We start from the raw sequence: 24440 nt of genomic DNA, 5'->3' as shown, positions 1-24440 counted from the left end.
GGGCATGGCACGGGGCTTGGAACTGGATGGGCTTTAAGGTCCCTTCAAACCCAAACCATTCCATGATTCTATGATTTCTGTGACAAACGAAGAAGCAGAAAGACGTCGGGAGAGACAGACCAACAGTACAGGAGAGCGCAAACTGAGGGGAGCCTGAAGCAGAGGTGAGGGAAGATGGAGCAAAGGATTATGCAGAGTCCACATGCGCTGGTGTTTCAACCTGTGTTATCTACACATCAGTGTTAAGAGATTCAGAGTGGTTCTTGCAGGAGGGCAGCCGAACGCCTTCCTCATTGCTTACTCAGCAGCTGGAGCTGCTTGGGTTGCATCTGTCCCAGCGGCTCCGTTGCATCTCTTCTCACTGGGCAAAAACCCAGCCCTGCCCGTTGGTCTCATGCCAGGCTCTCACACCCCTGCTGGGTGGAGGGCAGCCCGTCACTGCTGCTCAGCTCGGTGATTCACAGGTGCCGAGAACACAGAGCACATGTTTGGGACTGCATCAGTTTATGTTTCATCTCCAACAACTGTTGTAATTATCACTGGATGAAGATATAGATAAATATTCTAGGGAGGTGGAGGGAAAGTGTTGTAAGGCATCACCCATTGCAGGGCGTGTTTGACACACGCTGTAACTCAACTTTGAATTGAGCTCAAACCAAGTGAGGCTCTGGCTGCATACAGGGCTGAAGGAAACAGGTTCTGGGATGGAAGGCAGTCAGGGAACAAGGAAGAACTTCTGGGATGAAGAACACGCCCTGCCAGCTGTCTGCTACTGCCCACTTTCCTGTGTCTCAAAGTAGGTCAGTGGGGTTTGGTCTAGATCACTGGGGCTTTCACCTTGGTCCCTAAGGAGACTTGGCTCTTGATGCCGTCTCCTTTATTCCGTCACCTGTGAACTTGGATGGTTGGGTACATACAGGTGGTGTTACCTGGCCTGGCTGAGTTTGGTGGCTTAGGAGGTAGCACAAGGAGGCGAGCAGGCCAGCGATAGCTCCAGGCCATGGGCAGGTTAGGGAAATTGCCCATTTCTGCACAGTCTGGCTGAAATCCTCGGAGGAAGGAGCTCTGAGCACAACAGGGACACAAACCTGTTGGAACAAGTCCAGAGGAGACCAGAAAGGTGATGCGAGGGCTGGAGCACCTCATGTATGAGGACAGGCTAAGAGAGTTGAGGTTGTTCAGCCTGGAGAAGAGGAGGCTCAGAGGAGACCTTATTGCAGCCTTTCAATACTTAAAAGGGGGCTGATAAGAAAGATGGAGAAAAACTTTTTAGCAAGGCTTGTAGTGACAGGACAACAGGTAATGGTTTTAAACTAAAAGAGAAGTTTATATATTAGGAAAAATTTTTTTTTGCTTGTGGTTGGTGAGGCACTGGCACAAGTTGCCCAGAGAGCTGGTGGATGCCCCATCCCTGGAAATATTTGAGGTCAGGTTGGATGGGGTTTTGAGCAACCTGATCGAGTTGAAGCTGCCCCTTCTCATTGCAGGGGGGTTGGACTGGATGACCTTCACGATCATCCCTTCCAACCCAAACCATTCTATGATTCTAAGGATGAGTTTTCCCTATGACGTGAGCAGAGTTCAGATTTTCCTGAGGGCTTTGCCTGTGCTGCCCCCACATTCTGATGGCGTTGTGGCTGATCTTCCCAGTGCTCTTCTAAACTGAACAGCGACTATTTCGAGTTCTCCAAAGCACAACCCTCAGCTACTCCTGAATATCATGGGACAATCTACTGTGCTTCTCCCGGGATTGTTTTCAGGATGATGCTTTGCCAGTTTGAATTGGATTTACGAGCTTGAATTGCTCAGTAGACATCACAAAGACAGGCTTGACGTGAATGCTGGGTGCTGTTTCATTTGTGGGCTTGCTGGGTGCTCTGATGGTACCTCTTACAGGGGAGTCACTTCCTTGGAGTGACGTGTTTGTCTAGTATGGGCATGGAGAGCAGCTGAAGATTATCCACAGATCTTTTTGTGGGCCACTTTTAGACCCAATCTGTAACTGTCTGCCTCAAAGGATGCCAAATTTCCAGGAAATAAAAAATGTGGTTGGCAGTTTTTTGTGGTTTGGTGGGTTGTCTGTTTTTTGGTTGTTTTTTTTTAAGTGTTTTACTTTTGAAATGGCTTTAAATTGGGTAACTGGATTAGCAAATTGCTGCTGTTTTTTACAAGGGTGATTCAGGCTAGTGGAAAGCTTAATTGCTGTGCTATTAATTTCTCATTACCTTGTAAAATGCATGGCAGAACACAATGGGTGTGGGAGGATGAGGCAGTGGGCTTCAACATGACCATAAGGAATAGAAGTGAGCCTCCAGATTATAGGATCTCTACAAATACTGTCTGCTTGAGTGGAGGAGGCTGTTCTGACATGGGTTTCTTGCTTAGATCAGTGTGGCCAAGTCCAAAACACCAAACTCCTTTTGACAAAAGCTGTTTCTAAAATACTAATTCCTGCAATGAAAGATCTAGAGCTTGGATTCCTTCCTTCTCTGTCCAGGGTGGCAGGAAAAAACTTGCCTTCAAGGTGCTGTATGTTTAATCCAGGCTGGTTTTTTTCTTCCCCTCTCAGTCCCATTTTGTGTGACTGAGGGGAAGTGCTCCATTTCTGCCCACTTTTTTGAAAGGAGGGCAGAGAACTTCATTTCTATGCCTAAACCTATAATGGTTTAGGTTGGTGCGTAGCTCTTACCGAGTTATCGTAGGGCTCTGGAAATATGTCAGGGCAGGTAGGTCGTGTTTCTCATGTAGCACTTTCTTTTCTCTCTGTACATAATGATATAGTTTGCCCTTATTGTGAAGGTTGGAGTTGCACCTTTGCTTTGGAATCAGAGAGGCTTTTTCTTGGGGCTTGCAGGGTTTTCCTCCCTTTCCTGGTTCTGCTTGATGAAATTCCTGTGACTTTGGTCTTATAGAATCATATATGGAATCATTGAGGGTGAAAAAGACCTCTAAGCTCCAACTGTCAGCCCAACCCCACCGTGCCTACTAAACCATGTCCAGAAGTGCCACATCTACACATCTATTGAACCCCTCCAGGAACGGAGACTCCACCACTGCCCTGGGCAGCCTCTGCCAATGCTTCACCACTCTTGTGTGTAAAGAAATTTTTCCTAATATCCAATCTAAACCTCCCCTGGTGCAACTTGAGGCCATTTCCTCTCATCCCATCACTTATTACTTAGGAAAAAAGACTCAATGTCCACGTCACCACAACCTCCTTTCAGGAGCTGTGGAGTGTGATGAGGTCTCCCCTCAGCCTCCTTTTCTCCAGGCTGAACAGCCCCAGGTCCCTCAGCTGCTCCCAGAACCCCTGTTCTCTAGCCCCTTCCCCAGCTCCATTCCCTCCTCTGGGCACGCTCCAGCCTCTTAATGTCCTTCTTGGAGTGAGGGGCCCAAAACTGAACCCAGGATTCAAGATGCAGCCTCACCAGCACCAAGTCCAGAGGGACGATCGCTTCCCTGCTCCTGCTGATTTTCCTGCAAGAAGGGTTATATTGGCTTCTGTTTGCTATCCCTCAGTGTTTAGCAGCCCTTAGGAAGTTTGAGTGTTTAAGTAAGAAAAGGGGGAGCCCCTTGAAGACAACTGAATGCCTTCTTAGGTCTTGTTTATCCCCCATCTGTTTGTTCCTGACCTCCTCAGGGAGCTTTTATCCCACCTCTCAGCAATGCACTGTCACACTTCACAGGAGCTGCCTGTGCTGGTGTTTCCAGGCTTATTCTGCTTGTCTTTGCCTCCAGCTTTCTTGTGTGTGGGGAGAGGGCAGAGAGTGGGCATAAACCCTAGAACAGCAGAGTGAGGTGCATCGCTTCCACTCTGCTACTGGGAGTTCAGAGGCATTCTGGGACAGAGTGACAAGAGGGCAGGATTGGATGAGCCTTTGAGCAACCTGATCCAGTGGGATGTCCCTGCCCATGGCAGGGGGTTGGAACTAGATGATCTTTAATGTCCCTTCCAACCCAAACCATTCTATGGTCACAAACTGTGTCAAACATCCCATTCTTTGCTTCCTAAATCAATAATTTCATTTGAAAGCAACCATCTGGTCTTAAACTCCTGAATTTTATTCCTTTCTCGTGAGACCTCATCTGGAGTCTGGAGTCCAGCTCTGGAATCCTCAGTATAAGAAGGAGATAGAGCTGTTGGAACGGGGGCAGAGGAGGGCTATAAAAATGGTGTGAGAGCTGGAGCACCTCCCATACGAGGACAGGCTGAGGGAGTTGGGGTTGTTCAGCCTGGAGAAGGGAAGGCTCCGAGGAGACCTTATAGCGACCTTTCAGTGCCTGAAAGGGGCTACAGGAAAGCTGGAGGGGGACTATTCATAAAGGCTTGTGGTGATAGGACAAGGGGGAACAGGTATAAACTGGAGAGGGGCAGATTTAGATTGGACATTAGGAAGAATTTCTTCACCGTGAGAGTGGTGAGGCCCTGGAACAGGTTGCCCAGGGAGGTTGTGGCTGCCCCATCCCTGGAGGGGTTCAAGGCCAGGTTGGATGGGGCTTGTGCAGCCTGATCCAGTAGGAGGTGTCCCTGCCCATGGCAGGGGTTGGAACTGGATGGGCTTTGGGATCCCTTCCAACCCAAACTATTCTATGATTTTATGAATTTATCTGACACTGGGCAACAGCAGCTTGCTGCGTGTTGTATTGCTACATCAACATCCAGGAAAAATCCCTGGCATGCCGTTGAGAGGGAATGAGTAGCAACGCTCATCATTTTGGCCCCGGGTGATTTCCCAAATGCTCATCAGGGGGATGTGAGGGAAGCAAAACTACTTCTGTGTTGTGCAACTTTGTCATCCGGACGGTAATCTACGTGTCAGGAAGCCATAGCTGAATTTGTGCTACTTTTTTTTTTTTTCCTTTTATTGTTCCCTTCAGGGCTTGCACGCAGCTTGTTGAGGATGATGCAAGAAAGGATTGGCTTTCTGCATCAGATTTAGAACAAATGTCTCCTGCCAAATGGCTCTGTGAGGCGAGGGGGGAGACTTGCAGTTGCTGTGGCTGTGATTAAATCAGACAAATGCTGGTTAACAACAAGGGCATTCTCTGAGTGCTGTGAGCCTCACTGGTCCCTGATGGAAACGCTGGCTCTCCCCTGTGTGCCATCCTGTAGAAGAGACATACAGAGGCCAGTCTCAAACCAGAACCTGTGCTGGTGATGTTTGGGTCTGGCAGGATTTGGCCCCAACAGAAACATCTGGGATGTGCGTAGCTGTGTTCGATGTGTGGACAATGGCTGTGTGTGTGTTGTACGTGTCTGACACAGTCTAGTTGAATGTGTCTGTCGTCTCTGCTCTTTAAAGGGGTGGAAGCATCCGTCTGATACCCGTTACTCTGACATCAGTGAATTCTAATATATCCGTGTGTGCTAGAGGAACATCGCTCCCAAATAAAACTGCCTGTCCCCAAGCAACAAGTGCAGGACACATCCTAAAGGAGGCATCAGAAGAAATTCTCTGCCAACTCAGCAGTTTAATGATTTTAGAATCATAGAATCACAGAATGAGTTGGGTTGGAAGAGACCTCAAAGCCCACCCAGTTCCAACCCCCTGCCATGGGCAGGGATACCTCCCACTGGATCAGGTTGCTCCAAGCCCCATCCAACCTGGCCTTGAACCCCTCCAGGGATGGGGCAGCCACAGCTTCTCTGGACAACCTGGGCCAGAGCCTCCCCACCCTCACAGCAAAACATTTCCTCCTAAGATCTCATCTCAATCTCCCCTCTTTCAGCTTAAAACCCTTCCCCCTCGCCCTGTCTCTGCACTCCCTGACCAAGAGCCCCTCCCCAGCTTTCCTGGTGTTAACGATGGTAAACTTGATGATTTTAATGACCATAGACTGAACTGGTTGACTTGCTGCTAAACGGAAAGAAAACTGGATTATTTTATTGCCTGCAGTGTTAAAAAGTACTGGCTATGTTGTTCATATTGTTATTTTATCCAACAGGTAACTGGTCATTTAGATGACTGTACCTGTGACGTGGAAACCATTGATGCCTTCAACAACTACAAGCTTTTTCCTAGACTGAATGAACTTCTGGAAAGTGACTATTTCAGATACTACAAGGTAATTTTCTCATACAAGAGCTGCATTTCTGCATTAATTTTATATGCTGCTGCTTCTGATTTAAAAAAGTCTTCCTCAAAGTGACTGCTGTTCTTTTTAAAACCAAGTACCCCCATTTTAACACTGATTTTTAACAATGCAGACAGTAGGTGTGACTCTTATCTTGTCAGGAGAATCTTAATGTCATTCAATGTACTTCTAAAAGGAATTGGATATTTTTAAAGATAGAGAATGGAAGATTTCAGTTGGAAGGGACCCACAGTGATCAATCATATAGCTCAGATGCCTGCTCTATTCGGGCCTGACCAAAAGTTAAAGCAAATTATTAAGGGCATTCTCCAAATGCCCCTTGAACACTGACAGGCTTGGGGCATCAACTGCCTCTCCAGGAAGCCTGTTCCAGGGTTTGACCGCCCTTTGGATAAAAAACTGCATCTTAATTTCCTAGTGCTTTTTTGTGCATTTTTCCCTCTTAACGACTGAAGTAGACCAATGAAATACTTCTGTTGAGCTGGGGCTCAAAAATGATGATGACTGGGGAACCCCATTGCATGATGGAAGTATCTTTAGTGTCTCCCCATCAGCGTGGAAAGTCTGATTTGGTTACGAAACCATCAGGTGCTGTTGCTGCCAGACCATCATTATTGGATGGATTCTGCTCCGTTCAGTGAGACTACGCGTGTATGACTGAATGTGGGGTTTGTTTGAGTGTGTTTGGGCTTTGGGGCAATGTTTTACCTGTCAAACACACATAGTGTTTGCAGAGAGTGAACAGTGACTGCTGCCTGATTGTTTCTGCAGATGAAACAAGTGCTCGCTCTTCTGTAAGAACGATTTAGAAAGGTCCCAACTTCCCTGTGCTGAAAACTGGAATGGGCCCGTATCTAAAGTCACTGGCATAGAGCTCCTTCTCCCTGCTCCCCCTCTCTGCCAAATCCACAAAGTTTCATTAAATATTAGTTGTTTTGGAAGAACGATGCTTGACACCAACTCACAGAAAAGATAGAGTAGGATTTGTTAAAGAAGTTGATGTCTTTTCCCTTCCAGTGCCGGGATTTGTAGCAAAAATACTAAGATTGGCCTGAATGAAGCATGAATGGAGATATTTTGCCAAGGGAAGTTGTGGCTACGCCATCGCTGGAGATGTTCAAGGCCGGGTTGGATCGGGCCTTGGGCAGCCTGATCCAGTGGGATGTCCCTGCCCATGGCAGGGGGGTTGGAACTAGATGATCTTTAAGGTCCCTTCCAACCCAAACTATCCTATGATTCTATGATATCTGTGTGTGGAAGCACCAGAAGAGACAGAAAATAAAGGATTAAGGGGGTAATCTGTACTGATAACAAGGACATTGATCAATAGCAATTGATTTGGTAAACACCAAGGAATTCTTTGTTCCCATCAAGCCCAGAAGTCTTGCACACCAGCAGGTCCAGAACACAGGTGATCTGACAGCAGATTTGATCTTTGGACACGGGAGGATGGCAGCCAGGCCCCAGCACGTCCTCTTCCTGCTCCTTTAACGAGAAGGCAGTGTGTAGTCATCAGATATCCAAACCAAGGAAATTAAACCAATGGGTAGCAGACTTCCCCTAGGATTCATGGGGAAGGAACTGAGCAATATTCCAAGGCCAAACATTGTCCCATAGTCACTGTTGGCTCCTGAAGGGTACAGACTGCGTGGCCAAACCTCAGTTCTGTCATTGCTCAACAGGAGCCACAGGATGCGATTAGGAATCAATAGCCTATGTGTCATCTTCTGCATTGCCACAAACAGTCCTGGCTAAGCTGCATGGGCACTTACATAAGCAACAAGTGAATGAATGTGATCAGCTTTCTTAAGATAAATAACACAATCTGTTTCCACTTTCACTGCTCTCAACTTCGAGCTAAGTGTTGTCGTTTGAAGTCTTGTACTGAGAAATGTCCTAGTAAGCTGTGGTGTGGAGGGGCGGCTTGGTTGCATGGAGGGAATGTGTAACAGGGTGATGTGTTATTTGTAGGTAAACCTAAATAAACCGTGTCCTTTCTGGAATGACAGCAGTCACTGTGGAATAAGAGACTGTGCTGTAAAGCCCTGCCCATCTGTAAGTACCAAATCCATTATTTTACTGCTTTTCTGTATTCTGCTTTTATGGACCAAGAGGAAGAAGCAGGCAAAGGACTTATTCTTCTTCTTATTGTAGCTGTGGCGAAACTGTGGCTCTGACAGAGCTTTCCCAGGTGCAGTAATACTGGGATCCAGCAGAAAGGCCCAGATGCTACATTCTGAAAGTTTAAAGAAAGGCTTTTAAAAGCTGATCCTCTGTGAATGGCCAAAAACTTGTCCTAATCCCTCTTCCATGTTTGGTGTTAGTGAGATGGTGCTTGGACAAATCCACTGTTGTTCCAGGAAGTGCCTCTGGTGTTAACTGTCAGGATATTCACCCTGTTGGCCCAAGAGCTACACTGTGATTTGCAGTTTTGACTGACAAATTTGACCAGGCCCTTTCCAGCCCTCTCTGTATGTGAAATGGCTCTTTCATAGTCCTCTGTTTCCCAGTACAAAAGGAGACACTCTTGTCCCTGCATCCTGCACAAAAGGGTTTTGTTTGCTGAAGGAAAACATCTTGACTGCAGGTGTCTGCCTGAAAAGAAGGGGCTGGGAAAGTAAGTGAATCAGAACTTGGTTGCTGCGTTGATCGAGGTGGTGAAAATGCCACCCAGCCTGGCTTTGGAGGCTGGCAACCAGCACCAGACTGTCTCATGCTCTCGTTCCAGGCTCTCTAGAGCAGTCCGTATGCCAATGGTTCTCAGTGCCGATGGTGCAATAAGTGCTCTTGATGAAAGAGGCCTCCTGATCCTGCTTGTATGCATTTTTCCAGCTCGCTGGTGTAATTTCATGTCTGATTTAAATGATGCTGCAGCGAAGCAGGTGTCCGTCCCCCTCTGTAACCTGATCTGGTGTAGCTGTTGGCTGAAAAAAATATATCTAAGCTGATCTGACACCTTGAAACAATCTAGTATGCTTGTGTGCGTGGGCATCCCTTGTATAAATTCTGTCTACATTAAATTTGATTGTCCTCTCCTCAGCTATCAGCTCCTCTACCCCTCTAACAAGTGTCCTTCGCTTTTCTGCTCTCCAAAAAGCACCTATTGTGAACCCAAAATAGGATCATAGAATCACCAGGTTGGAAAGGACCCACTGAATCATTGAGTCCAACCATCATGATCCCCCCCCCCCTTAAAATTACCCTAAATTTTGTTTAAATACTTTTTTTTTACCTTAAAAAGGGATGGCTTTGGTAATGATGACGACCGAAGACGCAGTAATGTTACAATTAGGTTTATTAACTAGAAGTTAATATTAACTAGAATTTAATAAGTATTAACTAAAAGTATTCTAGTATATTAGCTAGAAGTTGCTCTTGTTTTAAGAATTGTGTCACTGCTGTTATTAATTATTCTGGTTTGGGAGCGTTTCATTCTGAAAGCAACAAAAATAACACTTATTCATTGCTTAATTTTTCTCTTCTTATGCTGCTTGCCATCACAGTATGTGCTCTGGTTTTACTGCCTTCCTGCTTATGAGAGAGATGGAAGTCGCAGAGAATTTAGGGCCTATTGTCTCATGCATGGTGCTTGGGTTGTGTGAGGCTGACATTATGGGATGGAGCGGCAAAAGAGATGTTTGGAATGATGTGTATCAGAGCCTGGGCAGATGCTGTATCTGAGGAGGTGCCTGGGAGCGCTGGCATCACCAGGAGATGGGATGCCAGACATCAGCTGACTGGAGGCAGTTCCAGCTCCTCTGGAGTTTATATTGGCTTCCCCAGCCTCACGCTTGAGTAAGCAAAACCAAACCTGACGTCACACCCCTGGAAGGCTGCTGACCTGTTTGGGAAGAAGAGTCTTGCGAAACATCAAAATAAACCACCAAGAGCATTGCTTAACCTTAGCCTGTGGAGGAGCCAGAATGGGACATGGTGTAAGCAGTAAAGACCAGTCTTTGACTGAACAAAGTGGTTCACGCTGTGGCTGCTTCTTGCTGAGACTGTAAATCTGGCTCTTGGTTGTCTTATCGTCGAATCACATGGTTGGAAAAGATCTTTGAGATCATTGAATATAGAATCATAGAATAGTTTGGGTTGGAAGGGACCTTAAAGATCGTCCAGTTCCAATCTCCTGCCATAGGCAGGGACATCCCTCTGGATCAGGCTGCCCAAAGCCCCATCCAACCTGGCCTTGAACACCTCCAGGGATGGAGCAGCCACAACTTCCCAGGCAACCTGTGCCAGTGTCTCACCACTCTCATCATGAACAAATTCCTCCTTAGGTCTAACCTAAATCTGCCCCTCTCCAGTTTATACCCATTGCCCCTCATCCTGTTGCTACAAGACTTCGTGAACAGTCCCTCCCCAGCTTTCTTGTAGCTTCTTCGGGTACTCTAAGGTTGCTCTAAGGTCTCTTTGGAGCCTTCTCTTCTCCAGGCTGAACAAGCCCAACTCTCTCAGCCTGTCCTTGTATGGGAGAAGCTCCAGCCCTCCCATTGTCTTTGTAGCCTTAATATATAATATATATCAAAGCAGCATGATTTGAAAGCAGAAAAGCAACACGGTATTTGGGCAATGTGTGCAGGTTATGCCGTGAAATGTCTGCTCTAGCTCTCTAATATGCAAAGATGGGGACAGGCAAGGTTAAAATGTTCAGCGGCAAGCTCTACCGAGTGCAGACAAAATGATGCACAAAATCATTCAGCTCGTTCTGACGCACGCCTGGGCAACCGGGGACTCGAGGAGTGCTGGTTTCTGGTGCACAGGTCCTACTCAGAACCTGCACGCAACAAAATACCACAGGCTCTGTTCTGCTGGTGTCAAGGTTGAGAAACAAATTCAGTGTAGCTGAATTGCAGGACATCATCTCCACTGCAAAACATGTGCACATGTGCACAGTGCATGAATGCCTCCATTACTGAGGGTGTGATGTAACATCCGATTTCATGTTCAAAGCTTGTTTAATGGCTATAAACTGGAGAAGGACAGATTTAGACTTGATATAAGGAGGAATTTCTTCATGATGAGAGTGGTGAGGCCCTGGTCCAGGTTGCCCAGGGAAGTTGTGGCTGCCCCATCCCTGGAGGTGTTCAAGGCCAGGTTGGGTGGGGCCTTGGGCAGCCTGATCCAGTGGGAGGTGTCCCTGCCTGTGGCAGGGGGGTTGGAACTGGATGATCTTTAAGGTCCCTTCCAACCCAAACTATTCTATGATTCTATGATCTTGCCTTTCTAATGTATTGTAATATATATAGATAAGTATAATGAGACAAGCTTCCTGCAAGCTTCTGGTCCGTGGTGAGGCTGTACACAAATAATCCCAAGAGTGCCTGAAATGAAGCTGGGTGCTTTGATTTGTTCTAACTTCTAGAAACTGTGGTGACCTTCCTGATCAGATTAGACTGAAAGGCCACGTTTAACACATCCTCAATTTTGTCTTTCAGGACGAAGTCCCTGGTGGAATCAGATCTGGAAGTTACAAGGTAGGTGCGCCTGGGTGCACAAAATTATGCTGCCTATAGAATCATAGAATGGTTTGGGTTGGAAGGGACCTTGAAGATCATCTAGGATCACTTCCATGTTATTGCAAGCTCATAAAAGCTGCCTTAATTAGACGGGCAGTATCAGGATGTGCTTTGTGGCTAGATTTTTCCCCTCTCCAAGTGTTTGACGTGCTGTAGAACCTGTGAGTTAGCTGTCCTGCATCAGGTGTTCCTCTCAAGTAACACAGAATAGTTTAGAAGGCTCCTCCAAGAGCAGGTCTTGTCAGGCACAGAATGCTCCTACAGCAGAGCCAGAGGCTGCTGGGTGTCCCTGCAACCCATCAGCACAATTGCGTAAACCTCTGGATATCTGCAGGCATAGAATCATAGAATAGTTCGGGTTGGAAAGGACCTTAAAGATCATCTAGTTCCAACCGCCTGCCATGGGCAGGGACACCTCCCACTGGATCAGGCTGCCCAAGGCCCCATCCAACCTGGCCTTGAACACCTCCAGGGATGGGGCAGCCACAACCTACCTGGGCAACCTGTTCCAGGGCCTCACCACTCTCATGGTGAAGAAATTCCTCCTTATATCAAGTCTAAATCTGCCCCTCTTCCCATCAATCCAAGCCTTTGTGAACAGCCCCTCCCCAGCTCTCTTCAACCTTTCAGGTACTGGAAGGTCGCTATAAGGTCTCTTTGGAGCCTTCTCTTCTCCAGGCTGAACAACCCCAATTCTCCCAGCCTGTCCTTGTATGGGAGGTGCTCCAGTGCTCGAATCATCCTTGTAGCCTCCTCTAGACACCGTTCCAACAGTTCCATCTCCTTTTATGTTGAAGATTCCAGAACCGGACATAGGACCCCAAATGAGATCTCACAAGAGAGGAATAGATGGGCATCCTGTGAGATGAATCACAGCAGTGTTTCTGATGCTTAAACTGGTTAGCATGTTAAAAGCAGAAGAACTGCTTTTTAATCCCCTTTTCCCCACACCCTTCTGCTTTTCAACCTAGTATTCAGAAGAAGCCAATAACCTTGCCGAAGAATGCGAAGAAGCCAAGAGACTTGGAGCTGTCGATGGCTCTTTGAGGTTTGACTTCATTGTCCACAATCCTGACTTGTCTTGAAGGAAACCGGGTGTTGGTGCTCTTTTTGACAGTCCTTTTCCACTTTCTTCACAGTGAGGAAACCCAGCAGGCAGTGCTTCAGTGGGCACAGCACGATGACTCTTCAGACAGCTTCTGCCAAGCTGATGGTACTGGGACCTGTTTGATCTAACGAATCTTGTAATGAGATTTTAAGCACCTCTGCAGAACTTTCCGGCCAATGTGCAATATTCCAGCATGCCTGGAGCATACATTTTTTTCTAACCTCCTTGCCGTCTGTATTTTGGAAATAACACAAAGCAAATGTTTCTGTCAAAGCTTCATTGCTGCTCTTGCCGTGTTTAACAAACGAGCAACTTGGATGGAGCATGCTCAGAGCTTGCTTTGCCATCGGTGGCCTTGTGCTCCGATAGCTCTGAAGGATGGAGAGCTTTGCCTTGCTGCAGCAGGTTGATGCATAGTGAATATTATGGAGCTGCCTCTCTGGAGAGGGATGAGCAGGTCTCTGTGCTGGCCAGGCTGTTCAGTATGCGGAGGGGTGGCTGGATCAGCCTTGGAAGAGGTCGTTTGCCTTCAGAAGTTCTTGTCACTGACCCAGTGCTCTGCTTCGCAGACATCGATTCTCCTGATGCGGAGTACGTGGATTTACTCTTGAATCCTGAACGCTATACTGGCTACAAAGGACCAGATGCCTGGAAGATTTGGAACAGTATTTATGAAGAAAACTGCTTCAAGTAGGTGCTTTGGGAAACAGGTTCCAGAAGCCTGCAGGTGTGGATTTTTGCAGCGGGGTTGCATGTGCTTTAACTGTTCCATTAATCCCCATCGTAGAATCATAGAATAGTTTGGGTTGGAAGGGACCTTAAAGATCATCCAGTTCCAACCCCCCTGCCATGGGCAGGGACACCTCCCACTGGACCAGGCTGCCCAAACCCCATCCAACCTGGCCTTGAACACCTCCAGGGATGGGGCAGCCACAGCTTCCCTGGGCAACCTGTTCCAGAGCCTCCCCACTCTCATGGTAAAGAAATTCTACCTTATATCAAGCCTAAATCTGCCCCTCTCCAGTTTATACCCATTTATCCTCCCACCTTTGCTGCAACGCACGTGCTGTGTGGGCTGTCAGGGGAGGGCACAAGGTGTGGGGCTCCCCCCGTGAGCCCCCCGTGGCTGTTCGTTGGCCCACAGCTTGCTCTGGCACAGGCTCCCCATGCAGCCTTGCGGTGTGGCGAGGCAGCAGCCTGGCAGGGAGCGTACATCTCATGTGTGCTGTGGTCCTGGGCACACAGTCCTGTCCACCCTGGCTATCACACGTGTGAGGCAAGCTCCCAATCTGCCGGCTGGATTGCTGATGTGGTTGCTCCTGGATCCACTCCGCAGTACTGGTGAGCACTGGTGTGATCTCAGCTTTGCCTGCTGATTCCCTCCCCATTCATCTCAGTATGTCTTTGCTAGTGGCGTTGCTCAGGGGCTGGTTTCGGGACCGGTGTTGTTTAACACCTGTGTTGGTGAAAAGACAGTGGGATTGAGTGTACCCTTAGCCAGTTCGCCAACAACACCAAGTCATGTGGTATGGTCAACATGCTGGAGGAAAGGGATGGCATCCAGAGGAACCTGGACAACCCGGAGTGGTGGGACTGTGCAAACCTCATGGAATTCAACAAGGCCAAATACAAGGTCCTGCACCTGGGTCGGGGCAATCCCAAGCACAATTACAGGCTTGGCGGAGAACGGATTGAGAGCAGCCCTGAGGAGGAGGACTTGGGGTGCTGGGGGGTAAGAAGCTCTACGTGGGCCAACAAAGTGTGCTCACGACCCAGAAACCAACCGTGTCCTGGGCTGCATCCAAAGCAGCGTGGCCAGCAGGGAGGGAGGGGATTCTGCCGCTTCACTCTCTTGAGAATCTGCCTGGAGCCCTGCGTTCAGTTCTGGAGCTCTCGGCACAGGAAGGACATGGATCTGTTGGAGCGAGTTCAGAGGAGGCCACGGAGATGGCCTCCTGTATGAGGGCAGTTGGGGCTGTTCAGCCTGGAGAAGAGAAGACCTTAGAACAGCTTCCAGTATCACTTCAAGGCTGCAGGAGAGCTGGGGAGGGGCTTTTTACAAGGGCATGGAATGATGAAGGATGAGGGGAAATGGCTTTAAATTGGAGAGAAGTCATTGTTGTCCATCCCTGGAGGTGTTCAAGGCCAGGTTGGATGGGGCTTGGAGCAACCTGATGCAGTGGGAGTTGTCCCTGCCCACGGCAGGGGTTGGAACTGAGTGGGCTTTAAGGTCCTTTCCAACCCAAACCATTCCATGATTCGCGAGTGAGTCACACCGAGTCTGTGGGATAATGCCCACTAGTGCCTGTGTAGACACTTAAGTTTTCCAAGCTGTTCTTTCTAAAGGAAGAAGAAAAAAGAGAAAGCAACATTTTGCTCTACCCCTTTCTTGTCTGAGCACATCTAAAGTACAGGAGAAGATCTAAGAGCTCCTGAGGCTATTGGACTGCAGAGAAATAACTACTTATGCTGTGCTCTGTTTCTGCACAGCAGCGAGACAGTCACTGATTTACATATCTTATTTTCCTCTTAGGCCTCAGAACGTAAAAAGACCTTTGGCATCTGGTAGAGGTGAGTCACTTATTTATCTTACTAAGTGGTTTAGTCGTGTGCTCATCCTTGCTCCAGGAAGAAGAGCTCTCTGATCTGCTTCTGCTGAATGAGAAATGTGTTTTAGCTCTTTATGAAGCATAGAATTTTATGGCTAACGCAAGGACACCTGAGAGTTTGGCTTTATAGTGTCCATCATGCAGAAAGAAGGTCTGATTCTGGAAAGAATGTGAGCTTTGGAGGGGTTGGGAGCAGGTCTGAGCTCTTCCTGGGTCCCTCTTTCTGTACTCAGCAATGCCAAACCATCTGTGATGGACTGAGGTGAGAAGCTGGCTGGGATCACCTGTGGAAACCATCCAGTAGGAGAAATTCTGCCCTAGAGGCTGGGGCTGAAGGTGTAAATGAAAGTAGTGAAGGGGTTTGGAAACAGGAGAGCTTCTTGCCCAAAGCTACTAAGAAACCCCAAGCATCCTGATGCCTTGTCTTGCCCAAACATCCAGAACACCAATAGTTTTACGCACCCTTTGCTTGGCTTGAACGTCACTCCAGCAGTTCCCTCTGGAGGGTCTCCTGATGTTCCCTAAACTCTGTTGGTGCTTTCCTCCCTCTTTTGATCCTTGTGCAAATACGTGGTACCTCCGGAGCAGGCCTGGTGATGGACACGTACAAAGTCCTTTCAAATATCAGTGCTTTCCTTAACCACCTCAGTTGTTAAGAGCAAGATCTGAATGAAATAATGCAAGGGTGTAAGGGGAGAGGGACGGAAGAGACAGTTGTTCTGCAGGTGAGGAAGCAGGACAGGAAAACAGAGGATCTGACCTGGCACCTGCGAGAGTTGTTGCAAGTGGAGATGTTCAGACAACGTGTAGACGTGGTACTTTGGGACATGGTTTAGCAGGCAGGGTCGTGTTGGGCTGACAGGTGGACTGGATGAGCTTAGAGGTCTTTTCCAACCCTCATGATTCTAGAAGTGATTGATAAACTGCAGGAAGCAGGGATGGGGTCCCTGAGGATCCTGCCAGAAGTCACCCAGGAGATCTTTAGTAGAGATAGACACTTATGTCCCCTGTCTTCTGGTCTCTGCTTCCACAGCGTGGTGGTTTGATTTCCTTTGGAAATACAGATCCCTCCTGCGTGGGTCAGGTGATTCAGCAGCATTGCTTATCTGGCGTGTTCGCTGCTGCAGGTTGAGATGATGTTTCTGTGTTCAGAACATTTCAAAACCTCCCTGGAGAGGCTTGTTCTCTTGTCAAACAGATTAAGAGCCATCTTAATGCTTGTGCTTTGGTGTTTAATATTGCTCATGTGTAATTTATCTCCTCTTTTCTCTCCCTCCACCACTCGTGCTTTTTTTTCCATCGGGAGATGACGGAGGTGAGTGGCACTGTGTTTGTTTTTACTGATAACAGAAACAAATGCGGCATCTTTATCGCGCTGTCACGAGCTGTACCATTAGATAACGCACCTGGTTAGCAAAACCGTTATTCAGGCAAAATCAGAAGCTGTCTTGAAATGCTGCTGTGTTTGAGACCCTATGGATAGATCCTGCTGAGCTCCCTGTCCCTGAGGCCAGCGCGTCGTTGCGCAGAGGTCTTAGGAAGCACCAGCAGGTTCTTTGGAGCACCAGTCCTAGTTGAAGGTAGTCACAGAAGTGTCGTAAGTTAAGTGCTCCTTCAGTGAGTTTGCAGATAACACCAAGTCAGATGGGGGTGTCAGTCTGCTGGAGGGCAGGGCAGGTTTAGATTGGACATCAAGAAAAACTTCTTTACCGAAAGAGTGGTGAAGCACTGGCAGAGGCTGCCCAGGGAGGTGGTGGGTTCTCCATCCCTGGAGGGGCTAAAAAAGCATATAGGTGTGGCGCTTGGGGGTGAGGGGAGGGTACTGCCCCATCTCATTCATGTATCATCCTGTTGTGCTCTGAAATGTAGCCTAAAACATGGCACTGTGTTTAAAGCCCTCCTGCTGCCGCGAGGCATCTTGAACTGATGTGCTTGTTTCCCTTGTGTTTCCAGGGCACACGTTCTACAAGTGGCTGAAAGGTAATCCTTCTCTTGAACTTGGTTGGTCTCCCTGGGATGAAGGGAAGGTGGTCAAGGGGTGGGTGGGAGTCACTGACCATGCTCAGGAGGGACTGGAGTTCTGCCTGACAGCCAGGAGAGGAAATTCAATGTATGCTTTTAGTATCTTGACAGCTGGACTTGATGATCTTTTCCAACTTTAATGATTCCATGATTCTATTCTATCATTCTATCTTAAAGTACCCATTTCTTTTCAGGTGTCTGTGTAGAGAAACGAGCTTTCTACAAACTCATTTCTGGCCTCCATGCAAGCATCAACATCCATTTGAGCGCCAGATACCTTTTACAAGGTAAATGCTGCTTTCTGCCTTAGCTTTCCTGCATCAATCCTAAACTGTTGCTTCTGTGACTCTGCTAAATGCTACCTGGAGTGTGATCCAGTAGGATTCAGGTCTACTTCTGCACCTTCTCTTCCCTCTCTTGGCACACAGGATGTGTAACAGGGTTGGGAATGCAGTTACCATGTGCCTTCAGGTCTGAAAACGGCTGGACTATGCTCTGTAATGAGCCTTCCGGCATGTATTCCTTCTATTCTTCCTCCAAGCCTATTTTGGAGTGGATTTCTAACTGTGGATCCAGGCTGTCCTTCCCAGGCTCCCTTTATGATGGTCAGTTTAGCATTCATCTCACCTAGACTGTGAAATGCTTGGCTGGGCTCTCTCAAGACCCTGGATCCATTTCCATATGCCGTTTCCTTGTCTTTGTCTGTAAGAAGCCATCTGAAGAATCTGAATTTCAACCCTGGGGTTGAAAAACAAGGGTGAGGTGAAAACATGACTTGTGTCTCGTGTGTCCAAAGGCTGTGCCGTGCGGCTCGTGCAGTGTGGGATGCAGGTCCTGATGGACTTGGAGAAGGATTTATTCGTGGTAGTTTAGAGTGGTACCTGTGGGCCAAACCAACCACCTTTATTCTGCTAAAGCTTACAAAACTCACGGACAGATGTAGAGACAGCTGTTGGAATTTGGATGAATAATTTAGATTTCACAGAGCTATTGTATTTAAGTCTCTGCAGCCCACACAGGCCTTGCCTTGATGGAAGTTAGTCTGCATTAGGGTGGGGAGATAGGAGAGCAAGAGGAACATCAAAGCAAGAGGTGAGTGGGGACTGCGGAGAGGATTACAAAAATAAGGTTGGATACAGGCAGCCAAGTGAGTGTCTGTGCTCGGCTCATGTGGAAAGAGGCCACAAAGAAGATCCAAGGGCTGGAACTCCTCCCGTATGAGGACAGGCTGAGAGAGTTGGGGTTGTTCAGCCTGGAGGAGAGAAGGCTCCGGGGAGACCTTATAGCAGCTTCCAGTACTAAAAGGCTGCGTCTCTTAAAACTTTGCAGTTGGTGAGAGGGCTGTGAATGTTATAAAGCCTGGATCTCTCCCTGGTTAGAGTTACATTTCACCTCTCAGCCTGGGATGGTGAACCGAAGCTGTACGCATCATCTCATGCCATTGTTCCATGTTTTTCTGCTCTCTCAGATACGTGGTCAGAGAAGAAATGGGGCCCCAATGTTACTGAGTTCCAGCAGAGATTTGATGAAGTCATCACCAGTGGAGAAGGTCCCCAAAGACTCAAGAACCTGTATTTTCTGTACCTGATAGAGCTACGGGCTCTTTCCAAAGTGCTGCCCTTCTTCCAGCGCCCAGGCTTCCAGCTGTACACAGGGAATGAAAGTCACGACACGGAAACGAAGAGCGTACTGCTGGAAATTCTCCATCTGGCCAAGTAATTACATTCAGTACCTGGGGAGAACGGCTCTTTCAACCCTGGCATCTCAAGCGTTCTTAGGCTTTCTCTTAAAGCACCTGGAGAGGCAGGTTCTGGGTTCAATCTCAGAGCGGGATACTGTGATTTGTGCAGTAGTGCTGGGAGTACGTTGGTATCTGTATTGAAATTGCAAAACAAGGTAATTAAGACCACAATTTAATGGCCTAGGATGCCTTTTTGATTTGGCAGAATTGAAGGAAGGCTACAGGAAAGCTAAAGAAGGGCGCTCAATCAGGGAGTGCAGGGATGGGATGAGGAGAAACGGTTTTTAACTGAAAAAGGGGAAATTCAGATGAGATCTTAGAAGAACTGTTTTCCTGTGAGGGTGGGAAGGCCCTGGCCCAGGTTGCCCAGGGAAGTCGTGGTTGCCCCATCCCTGGAGGTGTTCAAAGCCAGCTTAGATGGGGCTTTGAGCAACCTGGTCCAGTGGGAGGTGTCCCTGCCCATGACAGGAGGGTGGAACTGGATGGGTTCTAATGTCCCTTCCAACCCAAACCATTCTATGATTCTTTGTGTCAGCCCTGAAACTGGCTCCCTGTTTGACTGCTCTATGCAACAGCAGCCCTGGCTTCATGGGTTTGACTAGAAAGAACCCTAAACATATTGGAACAGAGGTTTGAGCTCTTAGAGTTCAGAGTAAGAGGAATGGAAGATAGCAGAACTGGATAGAAATGAGTGTTTGAGTTGATCTTGTTGCACTCTTGTCCCTTCAGTGCTTACATCTGTTAGAGAAGATGTAATTGCTTGCACAATTGCTTACAAATCATAGCGCAAGTGCTGAAAATGTCTCTTTAAGGTGAGACGCAAGCTAAAATCGAGGGCCTCCAAGAGGTGCAAGAAACCAGCGGCTTTCGCTGAAAATACTTCTAGAGATGTTGAGTGTCTAAAACCCATTGGTTTCATTCATGCCTCTGACCCAATAGCTCTGTGGATCTGGATTTCAGCCATACAAACAAGCTGTTGAGAGCTAAAAAACCCTCTACTTGTTCTGTTTCAGGTCTTTTCCGCTGCATTTCGATGAAAACTCACTCTTTGCAGGGAATCAAAAAGAAGCTGCAAAACTAAAGGTAATTGGCCAGGCTTTCCCTTTGGGGACGTTGGTACCAAACGGGTTTGGTGTCTGGGATAACACTAGGTCTGAAAGGGACCCCAGAATGCTCAAGGTGCCCCATCAAGTATTGCTGGTTCATTTTGCTTTCTGAATGATTTGGATACTTGGGGGTATCTTAATGGGTTATGGTTGGACTGGATGATCTTGGAGGTCTTTTCCAACCTTAATGATTCTCTGAACTGCAGATCACAGAGTGTTCCTTGAGGAGAGGGGTGAGTTGCTGCTGAGGACTCCGCTTCAGCAAGCCCTTTCCTACCTCAGTCCCACTAAATGTAGCCTGAAGCACAGGATTAGTAGGGTATTGGATTTGGAATAATGCATGGAAGAAGTCCTAAGTCGTGCATAACCATGATCAACCTGAATATCTTTCCCCCTAGGAGGAATTTCGGTTACACTTTAAGAATATTTCCAAGATAATGGACTGCGTTGGCTGCTTCAAATGTCGCTTGTGGGGGAAGTTGCAGGTAAGGTTTGTCAGCAAACAGGATTGTGTCTGGAAGCAGCTCATCCGATGGGACTCTGGTGCATAGATACAGCTCTTGGATATAGTTAGCTCCTAGAGATGGATCACGGCTGCTCAACCCGTTGCCCGCTCTAGACAGCGGGAAGCAATTCTGGCTCGTTGTGCTTGGTAGCACCTTCCTGTAGCCTTTGAACAGCGGGTTGACCTGCTCCCCGGAGAGAGGAGGGCGTGCGGAGCCTCTGGCGAGTGAGGCAGAGGGTGCCGTAAAACTGGGGGCTCAGCAAGACCCACACTGAACTTCATACATGGCCAAACCCGGCCAGAAAGCCTCTGTTTGGGAGCTTTGCCATCTCAGTAATGCTTCATAAATAAAGCATCCCAGCGCTGTTCTGCTCTCTCTTCCAACCTGCATGAAGTGAAACCCAGGTCCTGCTCTGTTAAGATGATGTCAACAGGAATCCTTGCAAAGATGAAGGAGGGAAATAAAGTTCAATGTGTGAGTCAGGCCCTAGATTAAATGATCCCAGCTATTAAATGGTCTTGTTTGTTGTGCGCAGACACAGGGCTTGGGTACAGCACTGAAGATCCTCTTTTCTGAGAACCTGATAGAAAAGATACCTGGAAGCGGCCCTTCTTATGGATTCCAGCTGACCAGACAAGAAATTGTCGCCTTATTTAATGCTTTTGGAAGGTTAGTTGGAGACGTTTTCCTCTACTTTTACACAAGCTGCTGTGTTACGTCCCATTTAAGCTTCAACAGTCGGTTCAACAGTTGGAATGATTTAAACCAACTTCTTTGCACTCTACGTTCCTGTAAGGGAGTCAAGGAAGCATTGTCCCTGCCCATGGCAAGGGGGTTGGAACTAGATGATCTTTAAGGTCCCTTCCAACCCAAACTATTCTATGATTTGTAAAAAGATACAAAAAATGTGGTGATTTTTAAGGAACTGCGTGTTTCCTGAGCTCATTGTCCCCAGGCAAGCAATGCTGTTCTTGTTCCACGCTCACTTCTAGCTTCTGGCTTCCACCTGTTCATCCCAGATCTGTTTGCAGTGGTTGCGTTTAGCGGGAATCCATCATTCCAGCCCTCGGAGAACTGGATGAGGAGTTTTTGGCAGTAAAGCAGGAGGCTAACGAGGCCTTTAGGAAGGAGAGGAGTTTGCCAGACTCTCTGGTTATCCGTTACTGCATAGCGGTGTTGACAGACCTGGAGTTTCTGGCAAAGAGGTTTTTCAGAGGATTCTTCAGGTGATGTTGCTGCGAGTGCTGAGGCTGTGGGGTCCTGCTGTGTCTCCCTTCAGATCCACCAAGCATCCCTACTGCAGATCCCTAGGAGTGGGGACAGACAAACGTCCATCAGATGTGGAAGACTCCAGAGTGCCCTTCCCCAGGGATGGGGTGGTTTCCCCCTCCTGAGCACGGCTGCTGCCTTCTGCTTGAGCCAGAGGAGCAAGGCTTCCTTCTGCCTTTCTCTTGCTGTGTTGACACAGCCTGTGGAAGCAGCATGTGGGAGCCGTACAGACCCTCTGAATGCCTGTTTTCAGAGGAAGTTGAGAGCTGGCAGGCAAAGAGCCTTTTTCTTTCCTCCCTTTCCCTGCCTGCTACCCTGGAATCCTCTGCTGTGTGAAAGAGCCAGGCAGCTCTTTCTCAGCCTCCAACCTGCCTGGGTTAGGAGAGCCTTTCAACAGACCTCCACCCCTTGCTTTTTGTTCACAAGCAATGTGAGTTATAGAATTGTTAAGGCTGGAAAAGATCTCTAAGCTCATCCAGTCCAACCATCAGCCCAACCCCACCGTGCCTGCTAAACCATGTCCCCAAGTGCAATGGCCACACGCTTTTTGGACCCCTTCAGGGATGGAGATTCCCCCGCTGCCCTGGGCAGCCTCTGCCAGGGCTTCACCACTCTGTCAGTAAAGAAATGTTTCCTGATATCCAATCTAAACCTTCCCTCACACAGCTTGAGGCTGTTTCCTCTTGTCCTATCCCTTGTTACTTGGGAGAAGAGCTCAGCACCCACCTCACCAAAACCTCCTTTCAAGGAGCTGCAGAGAGGTGAGGTCTCCCCTCAGCCTCCTCTTCTCCAGACTAAACAGACCCAGTGCCTTCAGCCGCTCCTCATAAGATTTGTGCTCCAGACTGTTCCCCAGCCTCGTGGTCCTCCTCTGGGTTCTTCAGACCCTTCTCACCACTGTGATTCACCCTCACTGGGATGGACAGACCTCTCCTTTATGGCAGAGGCGCTCACGGCCCATATCTTCAGAGTCCCATCAGGCGTCTGTGCTGATACTCATGTGGGTAAAATGCATTTGGCAAGAAAAGGAGGTAGGTGATGCAAAGAAACCCTTCCAAAGAAAGCAGCTTATATTGCAAGCAGATTCTGAAACCTGCCTGTACAGCTGGTAATATTATGGTCTGTTTCTTGACCTCTAGTTAATGGGTTTGTCCGATCACTGCTGAGCTCTGTAACATCCTGTTCCACGCTGGCTCTCAGTGTTTGGTTTAAAATGAGTCTGTGAATTTTGTGAAGGGGTTGGCTGTAACCAGCACCTAATTCTAAATTTAAATTTTAATAGCGAAATTCTAAATTCTCTTTTCTTAGGAGTTGCTGAAACTTTCCTAAATAGCAGCCCCTTTCCCTGGAATTTTAAATAAAGAATTTTAAATTTGTTGCTCTGATGTTTCCCTTCTTTCCTTGCACACAGGATTTCGACAAGCGTTCGAGAACTGGAAAACTTCAGGAACATCTTACGAAATATGCGGTGAATTCAGTGGAGAAAGAGAGACTTAAAGGGTTCCTGCTTGGCTGTTCAGGGTTCTCTAAGATGGACAAACACCATTGCTCCATCACACTTCCAGCCACTATGGGATGAACACCATTCCCCGGACCTCCTGCTCTCAGCCAATTGTCTGTAACCTGCTGCTGCTGAATGTTTTGTACGAGGAAAAGAAAAACCAGCTATTTTTTTTGGTATGAAAGTGGGGACTATATGTAAAGTTTATTTTCTATATTGGAAGATCACTCTGCATAACTTCTTTAAATATCGCTGTTCTATTTTGATGGATTTGACCCATTTCTTTGCCTTCAGACGCCGGACACTGAATAAATTCAGGGAAAAACTCCTTGCCTGCTCCATGCTTCCACCCAGCCCCTCACTTACAGCATCTCTGCTTTCTGCTGTAGCAAAACCTGCCAGGGGTTGTAGGAGCCTGCTGTGCTTCGGAGCCGCTGCCAGAGGTGCCTTCCTTTTCCTGGTAAAGCTTTCTTCCGGCAAGGGTTCTTCCTGATGGGCTCTGCTGCGCTGCCTGCCTGTTGAGGGTTTGGAGATGGCTTCCTCGATGAAGGCCATGGGAGAAGAAGGAGGACACCAGAGGAACCGTAGTCCTCACCGTTTGGTCAGCCTTGTGCCTCCCTCTCAATGGGATGCTGTGGGAGCTGTGGTGGTGGTGCCCTTTAGAAGGTGCTGCTGGATACCAGTCTCGGAAGATGAGGGTGGCTACAGGACGAGGCTGAGGCAAGCGCAGGGTGAGCACTGCCTGCTGTTCCCTGCTCTGCTCTTGGGACTGGAGAGGTGGGAGAAAACAGGCCAGGCAAAGCTGCTTTGCATCCATCCAGTACCTTTCCTCTGGGGTAAGGGGAGCCAGCGGTACCTCTGCATCCCACCCGATGGTCCATGGGGCAGCTCCTGCTGCTCTCCCCAGCCTGTTAAAGCAGGATTGTCCTTGTTTGGGACCTGCTTCTCTCACGCTGGCAG

The 24440-nt window shown here is 48.1% G+C and overlaps 1 protein-coding gene across 2 annotated transcripts in view; it reads left to right on the top strand.

Annotated features, from left to right (window-relative positions):
* Positions 1–23808, top strand: part of ERO1A (endoplasmic reticulum oxidoreductase 1 alpha) — a 29170-nt gene extending 5362 nt beyond the window's left edge. For both annotated transcript variants that reach the window (XM_054068834.1, XM_054068835.1), the window contains exons 2-16: positions 5947–6066; positions 8068–8151; positions 11538–11576; positions 12590–12666; positions 12758–12831; positions 13296–13416; positions 15260–15297; positions 16642–16650; positions 17289–17315; positions 17552–17644; positions 18826–19072; positions 20112–20181; positions 20603–20689; positions 21246–21379; positions 23391–23808. In XM_054068834.1, the coding sequence (XP_053924809.1) occupies positions 5947–6066; positions 8068–8151; positions 11538–11576; positions 12590–12666; positions 12758–12831; positions 13296–13416; positions 15260–15297; positions 16642–16650; positions 17289–17315; positions 17552–17644; positions 18826–19072; positions 20112–20181; positions 20603–20689; positions 21246–21379; positions 23391–23451 (1281 nt within the window). In that variant the 3' untranslated portion in view covers positions 23452–23808. The remainder of the gene's footprint in view (positions 1–5946; positions 6067–8067; positions 8152–11537; positions 11577–12589; positions 12667–12757; positions 12832–13295; positions 13417–15259; positions 15298–16641; positions 16651–17288; positions 17316–17551; positions 17645–18825; positions 19073–20111; positions 20182–20602; positions 20690–21245; positions 21380–23390) is intronic.
* The last annotated feature ends 632 nt before the right edge of the window (positions 23809–24440 follow it).

Source organism: Cuculus canorus, chromosome 5, assembly GCF_017976375.1.
Source record: "Cuculus canorus isolate bCucCan1 chromosome 5, bCucCan1.pri, whole genome shotgun sequence".
In the NCBI taxonomy this organism is placed as follows: domain Eukaryota; kingdom Metazoa; phylum Chordata; class Aves; order Cuculiformes; family Cuculidae; genus Cuculus; species Cuculus canorus.
This window is presented reverse-complemented; position numbering and strand designations above follow the sequence as displayed.